Raw genomic sequence first — 18,742 nt, 5'->3', positions numbered from 1 at the left:
CTTCCACGGGTCTACCTATATGAGGGCGATCCAAAGCAATGCGGAGTCATAAGTCAAGCCTTCTACACCTGCGAGCATATATATAAACCGGCCCTCGAGGTTAACTGCGGCGAGTATATTTTAAGAGACTTAGCTCTTCCTTAACCACCACCTTCCTTACTACTCAAGGGCGATAAAGGCACATATATAAGTCCCATCTATTGCCCCTATAGCACCATTAAACTACATAGAATCGCTATCTAATTCCATATTAAGAGAGAGCTCCCTTGCTGTCGGCTATATCACGAAGTAGTTATATAGCTAAAGCAGCGGTCTAATAATCTTATAGAATACCCTCGAGACTATGCTTTGGTTAATAGAGAAGATACCTACTATATTCCTCTATATAGCGCTAAAGGCAAAGATCTAAAGGATAATTAATACCTTCTACTCTAGATATATCTCCTAACTATTACTAGTAATAATATTATTTTAAAGCTACTTATAGAGGATAAAAAATATAGCCTTTGGCATATAAAATAAGTTACTAAAGACTAGCTCTAATGCCTTAAGTACCTACTTAAAATACGCTCTCGCGAGCTATAGGTTAGTGGTTTAATATATGCCCTGCGTAATAGGATCACTATAATCTCTTAGGCGAGGCGCCTTTCTATTTTACTTATTAAAGATAATAAATATCCTAAATAATCTCTCTTAATCTATACTAATATTATCCTTAATTAAAAGCTTTATGAGAAACTCTTCCTCTATATACTTAGTATTATCTAGGCGCTCCTTAATAGCATATAGGTATATCCTTATATGCCTCCTCGCGCCCGCAGCGTCATCTAAGGATATCTCGGCATTATTAATATCATTAGATAGCGAGAGGGCATTATCTAATAGCCCATAGAGGTTAGGTTTATCTATCTTTATTGATATATATCTATGAATAGCTTTATATTAGTCTGCGGTTAGCTCATATTAATCTATAGTTATCACCTTCCTACGTCAGTCAGGGAAAGCGGCAGAAAGCTATTAGGATTGCTTTATACGGCAAAGAAGGCAAGCTCTGGCGCTCTAGGCTAGCGTGATATATATGGCGACGTTTATTTTCCCCACGTATGCAATTTAGACAGCTTACACTCACACATATAGCGCCTATAGCTAATAATTTGAGCTAAGCGTGTCTTAGCATTCATCTAGGCGGAAATTAGATGTCCCAGTCATCCTCAGATGTACGATTGGCATCAGGGCCTTAACCTCCACGAGCCACATGACGTGGAGCTCGTTCTTCGTTTAAGCCTCGTTTTGTAGTCTAAACCGCTTCTACCCCTTTTGGGTCCCGCTGAGCCAAGCTTTGAGACTTGGGCACAGCCGGATTATGCTGGGTCTGAAATCATCGACAGGCGAGCCAAGATTCTTCCACAAAGGTATTTAAGTGTAACATGTCCTATATCTTCAGACCGGCCAGGGACACGCTTGATGGGCCATCAATTGCGCACATCGTTAGCACTTGCGAAGCAGCAAAACTTGCCTCTACTTTTTCCGTTCTCTCTTTCTTTTTTCCTTTGCATTCCTTTTATTCTCCCACGTATATCCATCTGAAACCCTCCTCCTATTCGTTTTGCCAAAACGCCTCTTCGATATCCTGGCCACAATGTTGCTACTGACGGCAACTTTGGCACTTCTTCAGGCACGCTCGGCACTGGCCGGGGTAGTGGTCAAGCCAAGGTCAAATCAAGACACAGTCGTTTATGCAACCAAAGGAACGGTATCCCTCTCGTCAGATGGGACAGATCCTGATATTCTGATCCTCGATTATGGTCAGAATGTTGAGGGACATCCCACCTTTGAGGTTGTGTCCACATCCGGGGATGCTTCCGGTTTCGAGCTCACTTTCGCCGAGTCCAAGTATGCCTTTAGCAACTACATGGTACGTTATTAGCATTTTTAGTGGCATATTTAACGTGCTGACAATTCCTCGAGAGTGACGGGCCTCTCCCCCTCGCAGCTGCCATGGACAACTATCGTGTGAACCAATACAACATCTCCAAGCCTGGAGTTGTCACCAACCGCCTCATTCAAGGAGCCTTCCGCTATCAAAAGCTCAATCTTTCTACGGCTGGTGAACTGCGCCTCAGGAAGGTGGGCGTGAAGCAGACCGTTCATACTACGCCGCTCACCGAACTCCCTGGAGCTTTTGAATGTTCCGACAACGACTTGACTCGAATTTGGTACACTGGTGCCAGGACGGCACAACTCACGGAAATTCCCAAAGACACAATTCCGGACTTTTGGCAAGTCACCGATCAAGGTGCTTTCGTCGAGAGTGCAGCGCCGCAAGCTCTCGCCAGCGGCGTGGCTGCCCAGCTACTCAGCTATGAGATTGACTTTGAAGTCAAGCCCGTCACCGGAGAATTCAGCTTCTCGGTCTTGTCGGACACTCTAAATGATGCCATTGTCATTTCTTGCAACGTGGTTACTGGCGTGGCCTCGGCAACATATGCTCCTCACTCTGGCTCAATCCCATCTGCCGCCGACGCCCAGGTTGGCAAGTGGCTTTCCGTCCATGCCCGGGTCAACATGACGGAGATTTCGGTATCCATTAACAATCAAATGGTTTTGGAGTTCAGTCAGGCGACCAAATTCTTTGGTTCTTTCGGCCTGGGAGCACCATTCCGCCACTCAGCCTACTACCGGAACCTTAAAGCTGCCACCCTCGATGGAGTAGAGGTCTACTCATCTACTCTAAAGGACCCTAGCTTTCTCGACGACTTCGTCATGGGAACTAATCCTGCCGATACGATTGTGGATGGCTCTCGACGCGATAGAATTGCCTACACGGGAGATCTCGACATCTCACTCGCTTCAAGCTTTGTGAGCACCTACGGCACTTCTTTTATTGAGGGCTCCCTTGAACTGCTTGGTTCTTACCAAACAACCACAGGGTTTTTTATCCCGACTGCCAAGATCCAGCAGGAACCACTAAAGGACATTCTTGACGTCAATGTGACAGGCCTTGTCGGCTACTCTTTCAATTTCCTCAACGCGTTGGCTCAAAATTATGATGTCCAAGGCGACCTTGCCTTTGCCAAGAAGTGGGCTCCTCGTATTGTGTCCATGTTGGATTGGGCGCATTCCAAGTCGGAGAATGGTGTGTTCACTCTCGCCGACGCTTCATTGACGGGAGATTGGAACTATTATGATCCTCCTCAGACGGGTGCAAGCTCCAAGTTCAATTCTCTCTACGCCTATGCCTTGCAGCAGACTCAGACTCTGCTCATGGATGCTGGCATCGATGTTTCTGTATACCAGAATCGTCTCAAGAGCCTTCGCGATGCTATTCACTCTCATCTCTGGAATGATGCCCTTGGGGTCTATGTCCTAACTAATGAGATCCCAACTGGATTTGCCCAAGACGCCAATGCAATCGCCATCTTATCTGGCATCCCTCAGAGTCATGGCATTTCAGCAAAGTCGCTACTGTCAACTCTCGAGAGCCAACTCCAACTTCCTGCGGGTCCACTGGCCTTCAGCAACTCCACGGTTGAGGCCGGATTCGCGCAAAAGATCAGCCCTTACGCCTCGGCCTATCATCTTCGCGCAGCTTTCGAGTCCAACGATGCTGATACCGCCCGGCTCCTCTTAAAGACCCTTTGGGCTCCCATGGCAAACCCTACCCATGCCAACTACACCAACTGTTTCTGGGAAACCCTAAATCCCGATGGCACCCCAGGCTTGGGCCTGGTAACCTCCCTTTGCCATGGGTGGGGTGCTGGCCCAACGGCCGAGCTGAGCCGTCATGTTCTCGGCGTGCAGGCCGTCAAACCTGGTTACCGGGAGTGGAAGGTTGAACCCATGACCTTGGGTCTCAGCTGGGCCAAGGGCCGCGTCCCAACCGCACATGGACCCATCCAGGTTCAGTGGAAGTTTGTCTCTGGCCTTTTGCAGATGAAAGTTCGTGGGCCCAGCAATGGTAACACCCGTGGAACTGTTCATCTTCCTAAGCCCCTACCCACACCCCTTGACAAGACTGTTATTAAGTTGAATGGAAAAGTTGTGAGTGGCACCAGTTTCGAAGTCGGTGCTAGCCAAGAGATTATCATTAAACAAATCAAGAAATAATCTATAGCTTCTTAGGGATAAGCATAGAGTGGAGTTGTGACGACCGCCAAGGTTCCCAGGGGATAAACCGGTGGGCTTATATTAGCAGAGGATGTTGGCATTGTCCTAAACGGGGTATCTGTCACGTCTGGCAACCTGCTTAAAGGGTACTAAATGTAACTAAGTTATGCTAATAGCTCAGGTAGCTGGTGTATATCAAAGTGCATGCAAGTGTGTTTTATCTCCTCTGCTGTGCGAAGACTATGGCTAGGTTACTCACAGGCATCTAACCCAATGAAGAGAGGCATGCTCCTCGTGACGTTGTAAAGCACCGCTCTTAGGTGGAGTGGCAAGTCTCCTAAAGCTAAGATAAGCTAAGATCGTATCTCCTTCTCAAAGAGAGCACTATAATGTTAGTGAAGCTCCTAACTATGAAGTGAGTGACCTCTCTATAGCCTTCGCACAGCAGAGGAGATACTTGGGCTATTCCTCAAGTTGCGTGCTTAGTAGTGATCCTTGGCCTGGGTAGATTACTCGCTTCAGGGGGTAAAGAGGCAGTAAAGGTCTCTTTTTCATTGATGGATTCGATCACGCTTTCCTGATCAGGTCATACGCGACAGGAAACTTTAGTGTGCCAAGGAGCCTTGTTTCAACCTGCCGTCCCAGAGCCTGATTCTCGTGTGGAGGCTGAGCAACACAAGTTGACGTGGCAAAAGACGCAAAAAGATGAAAATAACCTGTTGCATGTAAAGCCCGTTACGGCTATTGGACAGCCAGAAAGCCTCTGGGCGATATTGCGGGCCGTCAAGACGTCGATAACCAATGAAGCTCGGATGACGAAGCCACAGCTGAACACGGCGGCAGCTGCCTTGCCGCCGTGAAACATCGCTTAGCCCAGCCTGATTCCTTTCGAAACCTTAATGAGGACATCTGACTTGGGCCTCGATTCCCTCTCAAATTCGCTTCGATACTCATGAACAAGAGTTTTCGCTTCGTCGATAGCGATGGCTGAGTTTCTATATAGGTAAGAATAGACCCTATCTTGGAGCAGCACCTAATCGCAGGGACTAACGGTGAAAAAGCCAGTCTGAAGACCTTTGGTGGAAAGCTGTCGCCTCGCTCAAACCCGAGCTTCGTGAGCTATTCTCTGACGAGGGGGTCGACAAGCGAGGTGCTCTTGAAGTCCTGCTGTACCAGGCTCGGAGGCAGAGAGAAGTGTGCATTAGGAAACAATGGAGAATCACGAAGAAGAGTGGAGATGTCATCATCCTTCGTGACGTCTTTGAGAAGATTATACAATGCGTGGATAAGTTCAAGATGCTCGGCAACGCGGCTACCCAATTTGCTCCTGGGTATGCCTCGGTGCCCTGGGCAGTCATCAAGATGCTGCTTCAGGTACGTATGTTGACTTTGATCACCTTTAAGCCCTCTGACATGTTCATTAGACAGGCATCAACGATACTACTGCATTTGCTGCCATGATAGATGGCGTAGAGGAGGTGACCAGCATAATCGCGAGATTTGCTATCTTTGAGGCTGTGTGCATGAAACACACAACCTCAGCAACGGAACACTTGAAGGTTTCATTGGTATCGCTATACGCAGCAGTTCTGAGCTTTTTGGGAACATGCTGCCAATACTTCTCAACCAACACCGGAAAACGATTCATGAAGGCGACGTTCGACCCGGCAAAGGAAATTGAAGATGCACTGAAACGTGTCAACTCGAAGCAAAAGGAAGTTGAGAGGACGGCGCAGATTGCCAACATGGAGATCATGTATGGCACCTCGGCTCGTGTGCATGACCTAACGGCCATGGTCAGTAGCCTGTCCGCTCAGCTGGAGACTGCCAATGCCAGTATCGCCAATTTGAGCATCAACGCGACTGATGGCGAAGCTACCACGTCGAGTGAGAAGGCAGACTCTGTAAGGGTAGCCATCGCATCCATCATGGGCCCGACTACGCGCACCATTGAGAGGTTGAAACCTTTCCATGATCATCTGCTGGTAGAAGAAAGACAGCAGGTGTTTGGATGGCTCTCATCTCTTCGCTATGCATCTCATCACCTCACAGAGGCGAAAGGCCGGCTGAGAAATTCGGGTGAATGGCTCTTCCAGAGGTCAGAATTCCTCTCTTGGATGAATTCCAGTATATCGGGAACTCTGTGGATTCACGGAATGCCAGGATGCGGGAAGAGTAAGCTTGCGTAAGTATATAAAACCTCCCTTCTAAGCATCGCTATGATAGAAGCTAACGGCGAAACCAATACCAGCTCGGCTGTCATCGACCTTCACCTGGCCCAAGCAGCAGAGCAAGGCCCCATGGCCGCTCCTGTTGCATACTTTTACTGTGCTCGCAATAGTGCAGAAGCAGGTCGATCAAACCCTGATCAAGTCCTTCGCTGCATCGCTCGACAACTCTGTGGCGACGACCCTGAGGAGATAGTCAATGAGAACCTCCTTCATGAATGGGAGCATGTAGGGAAACCGAGAATAGGACAAAGACAACTGAACATTGAGAGTATCATTGGCTTGATCCTGAAAACTTTGGCTGACAACCCAGCCACCATCATAATCGATGCTCTTGATGAGCTTCGTGCAGACAGGCGGCATGAAATATTCGAGTATCTGGACCAGATTGTCAAACAATCGCCCAACGTCGTCAAGGTCTTGCTGACTAGTCGGAGCGATGGCGACATTGTCTGCCGGCTCGACACCACGCCCAACGTCTACATCAGCGCTCAAGAGAACAGAGGCGATATTGAGCGCTTCATCGATGTTGAGTTGGACAAGGCTATTACTCAGAAACGCCTCCTGCGTGGCCATGTATCGGCGGATGTTCAACGGCAGATTACATTTGAGCTCAATCATAGAGCTGATGGAATGTGAGATACCGTGACTCCTCTCCAACTCGCTTTTCCGGACTAACATGTGTGGATTAGGTTCCGATGGGTCAGCTTGCAGATTCAAAACCTTTGTGACCCTCAACGGATGAAACTGGAAGAGGATGTCCTTCACGAGCTTCGCCACCTTCCCCAGTCATTGTCCGACCTCTACAAGATTGCATTCGATCAGATCTGTCAACTCGGCCCGTGGAGCTATGAGATGGCCATGGGCGCGTTGCAGCTCCTGCTAGTAGCTGGCAGACCCATCGCCTGGCCCGAGATTCTTCACATCCTGCAAGTCTCTCACAGCATTATCCAACGGCCAATCTCGCGAGAAGAGCTCCTCGACATTACCTGCAACTTTATCGATGATGATGGGAAACAGGAGTGTCCACGGTTTGCGCATCAATCTGTGCGAGAATATCTCGAAACTCGTCCCGACTTTGCGAATGCGGAAGCAAATGTCGCGTACATGTGCTTGCGTCAGATTGCCGCCCCGGACAAAGCCAACACGAGCAATTTCCAGTACCCGACCCTTTACCTGTGCGATCATCTAGCTGCCACGGTCCCTGAACAGAGGGTGACTCTCCGCCCTCTCCTGCAAGAGCTATTCCGTCCCCAGGCTTCAGGTGGCGAGGGGAAGCAATCTAATCTTTTTAAACAATGGAGAAGTCGCCTCATAACCTTCGGGGGCCATGGGTCCTTGTGTGTGAGAAAGACTGACTCTGTCGGCAATCGTATCCAAGCCACTATGACAGCTTCACCCCTCAACGTCATCTGTGCTGTGGGTCTGGATGAGATTTTGATCATGCTGAAGCCATCCAGGTCCGACATCTTTGGTGGACATCGTGGACGAAACTGCTTCATGTTGGCCATTCTCCTAGATCAGCCACGTATCGTGAAGGCTGTCCGAAACCTGGGATTTTCCGTCGACACACCTTCAGCAACTGGTGGAACGGCTTTATCGCTTGCTGCGGAACTTGGAAAAGCAAGTTTAATCCGGGAACTTCTCGTCTGTGGCGCCAATCCGAATCAAATTTGTCAGATCTCGGACAAATCATGCACTGCCGCAGAGGAGGATTCTGAACCAACCGTTCAGAGTAACAAACGCAGGCCTCAAACATCGCTGGGATTCCACGTCAGTCGGAACGGCCGCCGCGAGATTCAAAGTCCCTTTCACTACAAGGAAGAGAAGAAGCCAGTCCTCTATGTTGCCATGAGCAACGAGCACGCGGCTAAGTGTGTTGGCGCTCTATGCGAGTTCGGCGCTAACGTCAACACGCGCACCTCGAGCAACACGACAGCCTTACAGAACTGTCTAGAGTACGGTAACTTGAGAGTCATGTTTCAGGTTTTCGGAATCCTGCTAAAGGCCGGTGCTGATGCGAGCGCATTGCTTGAGAGCGGAAGGACGATTGCACATGTTGTCGCAGCCATGGGGCATTGCGAACTCATCCGCCAGTTACTGGATATCGGAACCGACTGTTCCTCGAAAGATGTGTTTCAACAGTCACCTCTCGAACTTGCCATTCGATACGGTCACACTGAGACTGCAGAACTGTTAGAGTCAAAGTACGGGCCCCCTGGGCCACGAAAGACCTCACCATTGTTGAAAGGACAAATCGTTCTCAGTTCTTTGTCAAATCTCTCGGTTCCTTCTATATCCGTGCAAGATTATGGAAGCAGCAGCCAACCACCGGCTTCCACAGATCTCGACTCCCCACACCCCTCGGTACAGCCAGGCGAACCTCAGTTTACTTCGAGCGAGAGTTTTGAATGGAATCAGGTTATTCTGGTGGAGGCACCGAAGAAGTCTAGCTATCGGAGATCCATTAGTAACCTCTTCAAGAAGATGAAGTCAGGTTCTCAGTGAAGGTGTTGTTCAGGAGGTAGAAGAGTGAAAAACACGAGCATCCAACCAAAGGCGACCATAATAACTAACTAGGAACCTTGTATTCGAGAATACTCTTACGCGGCTATAATGATTAATGGCTTTCTTACTAGAGGTTAATAAAGCCCAAGTCAATCAGCCACTCAGCTGATAGACATAAACAAAAAAGGTCTGCTATTTGAAATACTACATTTTTATTAGCTACGATAGGCAGGGAGATAGGGCGAGGTCGGGCATTATCATTTGAGAGCAACAGGCTTAACGTACATGATAAGCGAGCGTCGCAGACAAGTAAGCGTCGCACTTTTCCCTCTTATATCTAACTTTCCATTTGATTAATTGATTCCCAACCACTAAATATGTCAGACTCGAATATAGAGGCTAGAACCCTTCTTGCCCTTTAGGCCCTTCAAAATAACCCTAAGCTAAGCATCCGACGCGCTGCAGGGACCTACCGGGTCTCTGAGCATAGGCTACATCGGCGATAGAATAGCATTCAAGCTCGATTTGATACTATCCCTAAATCACGCAAACTATTAAATCTAGAGGAATAGATCCTTATTTAGTTTATTCTTAACTTAGATTCGCGAGGATTTCCCCCCTAGCTATATGGTATAAAAGAAATAGCTAATTAATTGCTTGCCGACCGTGATATATTATTAGTTAGCGTGCGTTAAGCTTTAAACTTTATTAGGCGATACTTAAAGCTTAAGATATATTTCTTTTAGAAATATAACTACTAGAGAGCTAAATGCGAAGATCTAATAGTTATTTATAACTAGTTTCGCCTCGTAGGAAATATAATCGCGAAGTATAGTATTTAATTAAATAATCTCTATAATTTTAATAAGACTAGCTTTCTTATAGGCATAATTACAAGCAGAATAGTTATTATAGGTTTAGAAAGGCGTTTAAAGCCGAAATTAATATAGCCTAGAAACTAAGAATAAATTATAGTTATCTAGGTAATTAATATAGAAGGCCAGGCGATCTAGCTGTTTATTATTAGCGTAGGTGAATATTACCTCGCTAATTAGTACTAAGATAGTAACCTCCTGGGCGATTAAGCTATTATAATAACCTAAAATAGCTAGACTAATAATGAGACTAGTCTTAAGTGGCTTAAGCACTTTGACCGGTGTATAGCTAAGTGATTAAATAGTCGCTATTATCTCCTGATCCTTAATAGCTATAAAAGTCACTAGTTTATTAAATTTAAGAGATATTACGAGGAGAAGAAGATTATCTAGCTTTGTATGCTACTTTATTTCTCTTACTTGCTTTAGCTACTTAATGTTAGGTGCTTTGGGCTACTAAAGAAGGCTTATAGTGTTATAGTCCTCTTAGGGGAGTAAGAGGCCTAAGTATCACTGAAAGCGGTGAGATGAGAGCTGTTTCTAGCAGCTAGAAGGTCAAAACAAACATAAGTCGCAATGCAAAGAAGGCACATAAGAGGTAATCTAAAACTAAGTTAATTCTATCTAAAAGCTGCTAGATCTGGCCATTATAGAGCTAGATTCGTCACGTGGGGGACCTATGTGACTGGGGCATGTAACATATAGTCGAGAAATAGAGTATCTAATTAGATACTTTATTACCTATGTTTTAAAGACTAAGTTCTTTCTAGCCTTCTATATAGCATACGAGGCCACTATAATAAAAAGAAATATTAGGGGGGCTTTTAAAGGAGCTGGCCTTATTCCCCTTGACCTAGAAACTATGGTCTTAAAGCTTAATATGTAGCTATGGACTCTAATGCCTGCCGAGGAGGGGGTTAAACCCTCTACCCCTTAGGTCTTAAGGACCCCAAAGATTATACTTAAGGCTAGATCTTAGTCTAAATACCTCGAAAGATAAATTAGAAGGTATTATAATAGCTCCCTAGAGTTAATTATAGAGGCTATAAAGTCTCTTATAAAGGTAATAAAGGGAAATATATATATAATTATATTATTAAGGGCTAAGATTAAAGACCTTTAAGAGGTAAATAAAATACTAAGCTAGCGCTAAAGGGTAAAAAGGACTAGATTATAAAAAAGAGGAGTAATAATAATAAAGAAAAAAAGGTAATATATATAATAAGCAAGTAAAATAAATAAGTAAGTAAAATAAAAATCCCTTAACTTATATTATCTCTATTTAATTAATTAATTCCTAACCACCTAGTATATTATAATTAAATAAAGAAGCTAATATCTTTCTTACTCTTTAAGCCCTTTAAAATAACCTAAAATTATCTCTCTAATGCGCCGTAAAGATCTATAAAGTTAGTCCTATAATGCTATGGCGCTAGCAATAAGGCATTCTTTCTCTATGCGATACTATACTAAAATCACGGAAACTATCTAATCTAGAGGAATAGATTATTATTTAGTTTATTCTTAACCTAGATTCACGAGGATTTCCCCTATAACTATATAGTATTAAAGAAATAGCTAATTAATTACTTACTAACCGCGATATACTACCTATTAATAAGCGCTAAGCTTCTAACTTTATTAAGTAATACTAAGAGCTTAAGATATGTTTTTTTTATAAATATAACTATTAGAGAGCTAAATATAAAGATCTAACTATTATTCGCAATTATTTTAGGCTCATAGAGAATATAATTACGAAATATAATATTACCCTAGGTAATATTTATAACTTTAATAAGACCGGCTTTATAATAGGCCTAATTTAGAGCGGAATAGTCGTCATAGGCGTAGAAAGGCGTGGAAGACTGAAATTAGTATAGCCTAGAGACTAGGAATGGGTTATAGTCATTTAGGCGATTAATACGGAAGGCCAAGCTATCTAGCCGTTTATTGTGGTTACGGGCTAATATTACCTCGCTAATTAGTACTAAGAAAGTAACCTCCCGGGCGATTAGGCTATTGTGATATCTGAAAATGGCTAGACCGATAACGAGATAGGTCTTAAGTGGCTAAAGTACTTTAATCGGTATATAACTAACTAATTAACTAGTCCCTATTATCTTTTAATCCTCGATAGGCATAAAAGCTACTACTCGGCTGACTTTGAGATATATTGCAAGGAGAATAATATTATTATGCTTTATATACCACCTTATTTATCTTATCTGCTTTAGCCTCTTAATATTAGGTGCTTTAGGCCACTTAAAAAGGCTTATAGTTTATTAGAGGAACAGAACACACTAACCACAGCTAGTTTGTATAGTCGTGTAACTTTTCTTAAAGACTTCTAAAGAAGGATCCTATATACTTCTCGGTGAGGCAAATATAATATAAAATAGTAAGAGCAATTAATTAATTAATAGCAACGGAGATTTAGTTAGAGAAAGAGCCTAAAAGCTACTCCTTTCTTATTAATTATAATAATAGTAATAATAATGCTAATAGCTAAAGGTAACTAGTCTTTAACCTTTTTCTATATATAAGAAATTACTTAATAGCTTAAAATGGCTTAGTACCTTTTTCCCCTAACTTAATAGTTGAGAAATAAAATATCTAATTAGATACTTTATAACTTATATTTTAAAGACTAAGTTCTTTCTAGCCTTTTATATCGCATATTAAGCTATTATAATAGAAAGAAATATTAAGGGAGGTTTTAAAGGAGCTAGGCTTATTTCTCTTAACCCAGAAAGTATACTTTTAAAGCTTAATATATAGCTATAGACTCTAACGCCGGTTAAGGAGGGGGCTAAACCCTCTACCTATTAGGTCTTAAGGATCCCAAAGACCATGCTTAAGGCCAGATCTTAGTCTAAATATCTTAAAAGACGAATTAGAAGGCATTAAAGTAGCTCCCTAGAGTTAATCCTTAAAGCCCTAAGGTCTCTTAAGAAGGGGATAAAGGCAGTTATGCATTGGGTTGCCTTACTAGCTGCTGAGAATAAAGACCTTCGGGAGGTAAATAAGATACTTAATCGGCGCTGGAGGGCAAAAAGAACCCGGCTATAGAAAAGAGGGGTTATGATGTGTTACGGGCTGTGCCGTATGGTGGCTTGGGCGCTGTGGCGCCGAGCCGGTCCCCTATAGTTGCAGCTATAATAACAGACTGGCGGTCTGTTATTAACTTACCCTTTTGCCTTAGTGGCTAAGGGGCCGCAGCATCGCGGCACGGCAGAAGCTAGTTAGCTGCAGCTTGAGCCCCTTTGGGGTCAGACTATTACAAATTCCACTACTACCTAAGCATTTATATCTATTTAATTAATTACCTAACATACATAATAAGCGAGTAAGATAGATAAGCGAGTAGAATACTTTCCTTAACCTTTAAAATAAAAATTACTATAAAAATATAATAAACTATCTAATTAATTAAAACTTATCGCTATACTCTTCCCTAGATATCTCAATCACTACCTAATAGGTCCTTGCATTATGGCCAGGCTTACCGCAGACACCACAATGCTAAACCCCTAGTCGCGCCGACCTCCCTTAACCACCACTCCGCGACGATTTAGCCACTACCTACGCATTAACATCCATTTGATTAATTGCCTGCCTTCCTTCCTCTACCATCATGTAACGGTCTGACCCCAAAGGGGCTCAAGCTGCAGCTAACTAGCTTCTGCCGTGCCGCGATGCTGCGGCCCCTTAGCCACTAAGGCAAAAGGGTAAGTTAATAACAGACCGCCAGTCTGTTATTATAGCTGCAACTATAGGGGACCGGCTCGGCGCCACAGCGCCCAAGCCACCATACGGCACAGCCCGTAACAGAATTGTTAAGGAGTAGTAATTAAGGAAGGTTAGCGCGACTAGGCATTTAGCGTTATAGTATTTATAGTAAGCCCGGGCATAATATAAGGACCTATTATGTGACGATCGTGCAGGTCCTAAGGGGGATAAACCGGTCGTACTGATTTATATAAGTAGAGGGGATGCTGGCGTTATCTTAAATAGGGTGTAAGTCACGTCTGGTAATGTGCTTAAGGGTATTGAGTGTAACTAAGTTATATTAATAGCTGAGGTAGCTAGTATATAAGAAAGTGCAATAAGTGTGTTTTATATACTTAGTCCGGCTCATGGCTCGTGGGTCGGTGCTCACGGTGAGTCGTGATCCAGATCGTGAGTCTTGTCTTGAGGCTCACGGTACGTACCTCTTGGGGCGTGAGTCGCAGGCTGATTGGTGTGCATAGTGGGCCACACGTGACCTCGGCGATATTAATGCATAGGTGGTGGCTAAATCGTTAAGGAGTAGTGGCCTAGGGAGGTCAGCGCGATCGGGTGTTTGGCATTGTGGTGTCTGCAGTAAGCCTGGTTATAATATAAGAATGTATTAGGTAGTGATTGAGACGTCTAGGGAAGAGTATAGTGAGTAGTATGGATTAATTAAATAGTTTATGGTATTTTTATTGCGATTTTAATTATAGAGGTTAAGAAAAGTATAGCATATACTTGCCTACGGCGCATGCTTATTATGTATGTTATTTATAATTTTAGTATTATAAAAATACTATTTATAAGTTTCTTACTATTTTATATAGAAAGCTGGGTTATCTAGGGTAGGTTAATTCTAGGTGCACAGTATGCTGTTTCACTTACTTGTCTGTTTCACTTGCTTATTAAGTATGTTAACTTAAAATTATTCTTAATTACTATCTTTACGCCTTTTAGCCCAGACTATCATGACATCGGCGCTTCGGAAGCGGGGCAAACACCGTTCCGAATCCCGACCTCATCTCCCTGAACCTCATAGCGTATTTCAACCAACCCACCTCAACATTTCCCCATCACGCAACATGCTTCGGGCTTGCGATCCGTGCTCGATCAGGAAGATCAAATGCAACGGCAAGTCCCCATGCGACGGCTGTCTTGCAGCAGACTTACCGTGCTCACACGCGCGGAAACGCAAGAAGCCGGGGCCGAAGGGACCGAGGAAGCGAATCAAGGAGGTCATCCAGCAGATGCAGACAGCTGAAGCCTCGAGTGAGGTGGAAACTAGCGGGTCATGCGGCTCCGAACTAGATACAGGCGCGTCTGGGCCAACTCTGACAACGTCTGATCCCCCACTCAACTCATACGACAACAGCGCTATCAGCGGCCCGATTCCGCTGTCAACATTCAATTACTACTTGGACATATTTCGGAGTCATCTCCACGTAGTATGGCCCGTGGTAGACTGCGATTCGATCAAATCCCGTCTCCAAGACACCAATGACCGAGCCGTCTACGCACTCGCCGCGGCGATTTGCAGCGCGACGATAGCCCAACTTCATCTCGCCGTCGATGGTAGTTTACATTCTCACCATCAGATGGCTCTCGAAGCCGAAAGCGCACGATTCTTGCTCGACTATTCATCGCACGAGACTATCGATGCCTTGCTTACATCCTTCTTCTTGCACGTGTTTTACTCCAATACAGGCAAGATGACCAAGTCTACGCTTCTACTGCGTGAGGCCATTGCCTACTCTCACATTTTGGGTCTTCACCAAGACATATTCTACACCAACCTAGACTCGTTCACAACGCAGTACTATCTCCGCATCGCGTGGATCTTGTTCATCACCGATAGGGCCCATTCACTGCAGCACGACCTACCGCCCACCTTCAAACTCAGCCCGACGCTGCCTGAACTCCAGCCCCAGGAAGATGACGGTCTCAGCACAGCATTTTGCAGTTTATGCCGACTCTTCCAATCTTTCCAAGATGCCTGTCCCCCAGATATTCGATCCACGGGGGGTCGCCATTTGCTTGGAAACATTAGCACTCAACTGCGCCGAGCACACCCATTTCCACTTTGCGAGAATGAGGTGCAGCGCGCCGACCTCGTGGTCACCGATTCGTGGCTGCGCGTCGTCTTGTGGAAGGTGGCGATCCCATACGTTGATTCCACGACGGATCCCAACGACCGAGGACTCAGTGTGTCGTTTCCAATGTCTGTGGCGAAAGATCTCCTCTCCAAACTCGCCACCTTGTCATCCTGCGCCCTCGAGGCACATGGTCCGGGAATGGTAATCCGTGCCTATCCCTCCGTATCCCAGGCTAACCTTGAAACTACAGGTGTCGAAGCTATTCGAGGTCGCCAGTTCCGTCGCCGACGTCATCCTTTGTGCCCCCGATCTAGCAGACGTCGGGTCAGTCCAGGTCGGACCTCGTGAAATCCTATACGCGTTGAGCAGTTTGATCAGCTCCTTGCGGACAACTGGCCATCCTGAACTAATCACCCTACTTCACGAGAAGATGATGGCATGCGCTTTGGATCAAGCAGGGCCGGCAACGCTGATGCAGATTACGGATGTTTCGGACGAGGATGCACAGAATCTTGTTGTCCCACATCAAGGGGATAATCGATAGGTGTATTCTACGCTTGAGTCTATCTATTCTGTCTTGATCGAAACAACAAAAGCTTCAAACGGGCGAAGAGCCAACTTGTCCCGTGTGACATTCACCTCTGGGTAGTTGGACAGCAACACCTCGGCAGACAATAGGTTCACAGACGAAGGCACAGCCCAGGTTACTGGAGTCTCCCTGAAGTTGCACACAACCAGTGCCTTCTGGTCGCCGCTCGACCGAGAGTAGGCAAAAACGTCGTCGTGTTGTCGGTCTAGGAGCTCAAAATCGCCATACACAAAGATGTTGCGCAAGTCTTTGCGCAGAGCTAAGGTCGATCGCCAGTATTCAAAGACGCTTCCCGTTGCGGAAACTTGGGCTGCGGCATTGCAGGTCTTGTAATCGTCGTTGACCCTGATCCAAGGGGTGCCGGTCGAGAAGCCGGCGTTGGGGCTCGAGTCCCACTGTCAAACTATTAGCAGTGCTCCAAATACTCAGCATCCATGAAGATCTAGATACTCACCTGGACAGGCAGTCGGGCATGGTCACGCGACTTGAGTTGGTATTCCTTCCGGGCAATGTCCAAGGCTGCAGCATCCGACCCAACTATCTCGTTCAACCTATGTCTACACGTTAGCAACATACCTGACAAAAACTCGCAACAAATCTTACTCTTCCCAGTGATTCAAAGTCTCAAGATCCCGATATTCAGAGATATCCCACGTCTCAGGCATGTTAGCCATGCCCAGCTCCTGGCCCTGGTAGACAAAGACGGTCCCGCTCTGGAAGCAGAGAAAGGTGGCAAACATCTTGGCCGCAAGAGTTCGGAACTCGGGCTTGTCAGATGCCCAGCGGGAGATTGTCCTCGCTTGATCGTGGTTCTCCAGGTACAGCGCGTTCCAGCCGCGGTTCTTGTACATGAAGGTCTGCCACTTGTCGACGATGGATTTGAGATCTGACATAGCCCACTTGCGAGGGGAGAATTTGCCTTGATCGCCGTGGTCCATGTCCACGCTGCAAGAATCAGCTCACGAAAAGTACTCATGTTTGTCGTGGTGCTTACATCTCAAAGTTAAAGATCATGTTTAACTCTCCTCGGCTCTCTCCCACGCTCTTGATAACCTCCTTGGGATCTTGGACCGACGGCATCTCTCCGACTGAAAAAGCATTATACTCCTTCAGGATCTTTCCAATGTCTTGTAAATATTCGTGGAGTCTCGGACCGCAGGCAAAGTGCTCGACACCGCTCTGGTACTTGGCCGAAGGAATCGTCACCCCTGCGTCTGGAAGTCCGGGGGTCTTGCTGATGAAGTTGATAACGTCCATTCTGTCTAAGGTTAGCAATTGTGCAGTGCTCTGATACCGACCACCTACCGGAATCCATCAACGCCCTTGTCTAGCCAAAACCGAATGATGTCGTGGACGGCATCGCGAACGGGAGGGTGCTCCCAGTTGAGATCTGGCTGTTCCTTGGCAAACAAATGGAGGTAATATTCGTCGGTTGCTTCATCGTATTCCCACGCGCTGCCTCCGAAGAACGAGCCCCAGTTGTTGGGAGGTTGTCTCGTGCCGTCTTTGTCGTATCTGGGCTTCCTCCAGATGTACCAGTCGCGGTAGATATTGTCTCGAGATGATTTTGATTCTTGGAACCACTTGTGCTGTTTCCCAATTTTATCAGCACATTGACTCATGGCGGCCTCGGGCTTCGTACCTGATCTGATGTGTGGTTGACTACAAGGTCCATGAGGAACTTCATACCCCTCTCATGAAGACCCTCAATCAACTTCTCCACATCCTCCAAGGTTCCATACTGTGGATCGATATCGCAATAGTCTGCGACATCGTAACCCATGTCAACCTTGGGGGATGGGTAGATGGGACATACCCAGACGATGTCAACACCGAGTTGCTTGAAGTAGTCAAGCTTCTCGATCACACCGGGTATGTCTCCAATGCCATCTCCGTTGGAGTCTTTGAAAGAAGAAGGGTAGATCTGGTAGACTGAAGCCTCCTTCCACCAAGCCTCGGTAACGGGGCTGGCATTTGGTAGTGATGTGGCAGAGGGCATTGTGTTGAGATGTGTGTGCAATTACCTGGAGAGGTCAAGGAGAGGGGAAATGGAGGGACTCTTTTATCCCCGTGAGAGCAAAAAATGGAGCACCTCCCTTGATGTCACATCATCAGCCTAATATCATTCTTCGTCTAAGCCAAATGGTAGTCACTAGACTGCAACCTCAAAAAATCTCCCGGGAATCCCCCCGGTAATCCTTCCGAGAGTCTTTCCGAGAATCTTTACGCCAATCATCTCTCACCCCCTCAACCGAACCCGCCCCGCTGACCCTTAGCTCAGAACTTTCTTCCACTTCTGTGGGGATTCTGGGGATCCAGACGGTTCGCACATGATCTCCATGGGGTGACAATCTCCTGGTCGGCGCTGAGGATTTTTGCCCCAGACTAGGTCCCCGGATTCGGGACTCCCCGTTTTCTGGGTTAGCTTGGTGAAGTTGTTACTAGAGAAAAACTTGACGGCGAAGCGTGATGCTCCAGCCGGAGAGAAACACATATAAGGGCATGGTGATGCCCTCCAGTTGATGACTTTTCTGACTCAACAGCCACAAACACCTTCCTACATCTACA

General features: G+C 46.0%; 4 protein-coding genes across 4 annotated transcripts; 3 read left to right on the top strand and 1 right to left on the bottom strand.

Annotated features, from left to right (window-relative positions):
• Window positions 1-1,639: 1,639 nt before the first annotated feature.
• On the top strand, window positions 1,640-4,107 carry LRP88_03465 (Six-hairpin glycosidase-like protein; the record flags this gene model as incomplete). The annotated part of the gene is made up of 2 exons (XM_083240084.1): window positions 1,640-1,915; window positions 1,969-4,107. The coding sequence occupies 2 exons, from the start codon at window positions 1,640-1,642 to the stop codon at window positions 4,105-4,107; spliced, it is 2,415 nt and encodes an 804-aa protein (XP_083105214.1).
• Window positions 4,108-5,090: 983 nt separating this feature from the next.
• LRP88_03464 (ankyrin repeat domain-containing protein) lies at window positions 5,091-8,843 on the top strand (the record flags this gene model as incomplete). Its single annotated transcript, XM_083240083.1, has 5 exons — window positions 5,091-5,110; window positions 5,169-5,481; window positions 5,532-5,989; window positions 6,359-6,970; window positions 7,028-8,843. The coding sequence occupies 5 exons, from the start codon at window positions 5,091-5,093 to the stop codon at window positions 8,841-8,843; spliced, it is 3,219 nt and encodes a 1,072-aa protein (XP_083105213.1).
• A 5,731-nt stretch (window positions 8,844-14,574) lies between these two features.
• On the top strand, window positions 14,575-15,933 carry LRP88_03463 (Zn(II)2Cys6 transcription factor; the record flags this gene model as incomplete). Its single annotated transcript, XM_083240082.1, has 2 exons — window positions 14,575-15,793; window positions 15,845-15,933. The coding sequence occupies 2 exons, from the start codon at window positions 14,575-14,577 to the stop codon at window positions 15,931-15,933; spliced, it is 1,308 nt and encodes a 435-aa protein (XP_083105212.1).
• Window positions 15,934-16,152: 219 nt separating this feature from the next.
• On the bottom strand, window positions 16,153-18,173 carry LRP88_03462 (glycoside hydrolase superfamily; the record flags this gene model as incomplete). Its single annotated transcript, XM_083240081.1, has 6 exons — window positions 16,153-16,569; window positions 16,629-16,725; window positions 16,778-17,119; window positions 17,169-17,432; window positions 17,480-17,763; window positions 17,817-18,173. The coding sequence occupies 6 exons, from the start codon at window positions 18,171-18,173 to the stop codon at window positions 16,153-16,155; spliced, it is 1,761 nt and encodes a 586-aa protein (XP_083105211.1).
• Window positions 18,174-18,742: the final 569 nt, after the last annotated feature.

Source organism: Fusarium phalaenopsidis (assembly GCF_050370095.1).
Source record: "Fusarium phalaenopsidis strain FUZ10S chromosome Unknown contig_32286, whole genome shotgun sequence".
Classification (NCBI taxonomy): Eukaryota; Fungi; Ascomycota; class Sordariomycetes; order Hypocreales; family Nectriaceae; genus Fusarium; species Fusarium phalaenopsidis.
The sequence above is the reverse complement of the archived record's forward strand: the minus strand, read 5'-3'. Positions and strand labels throughout refer to the sequence as shown.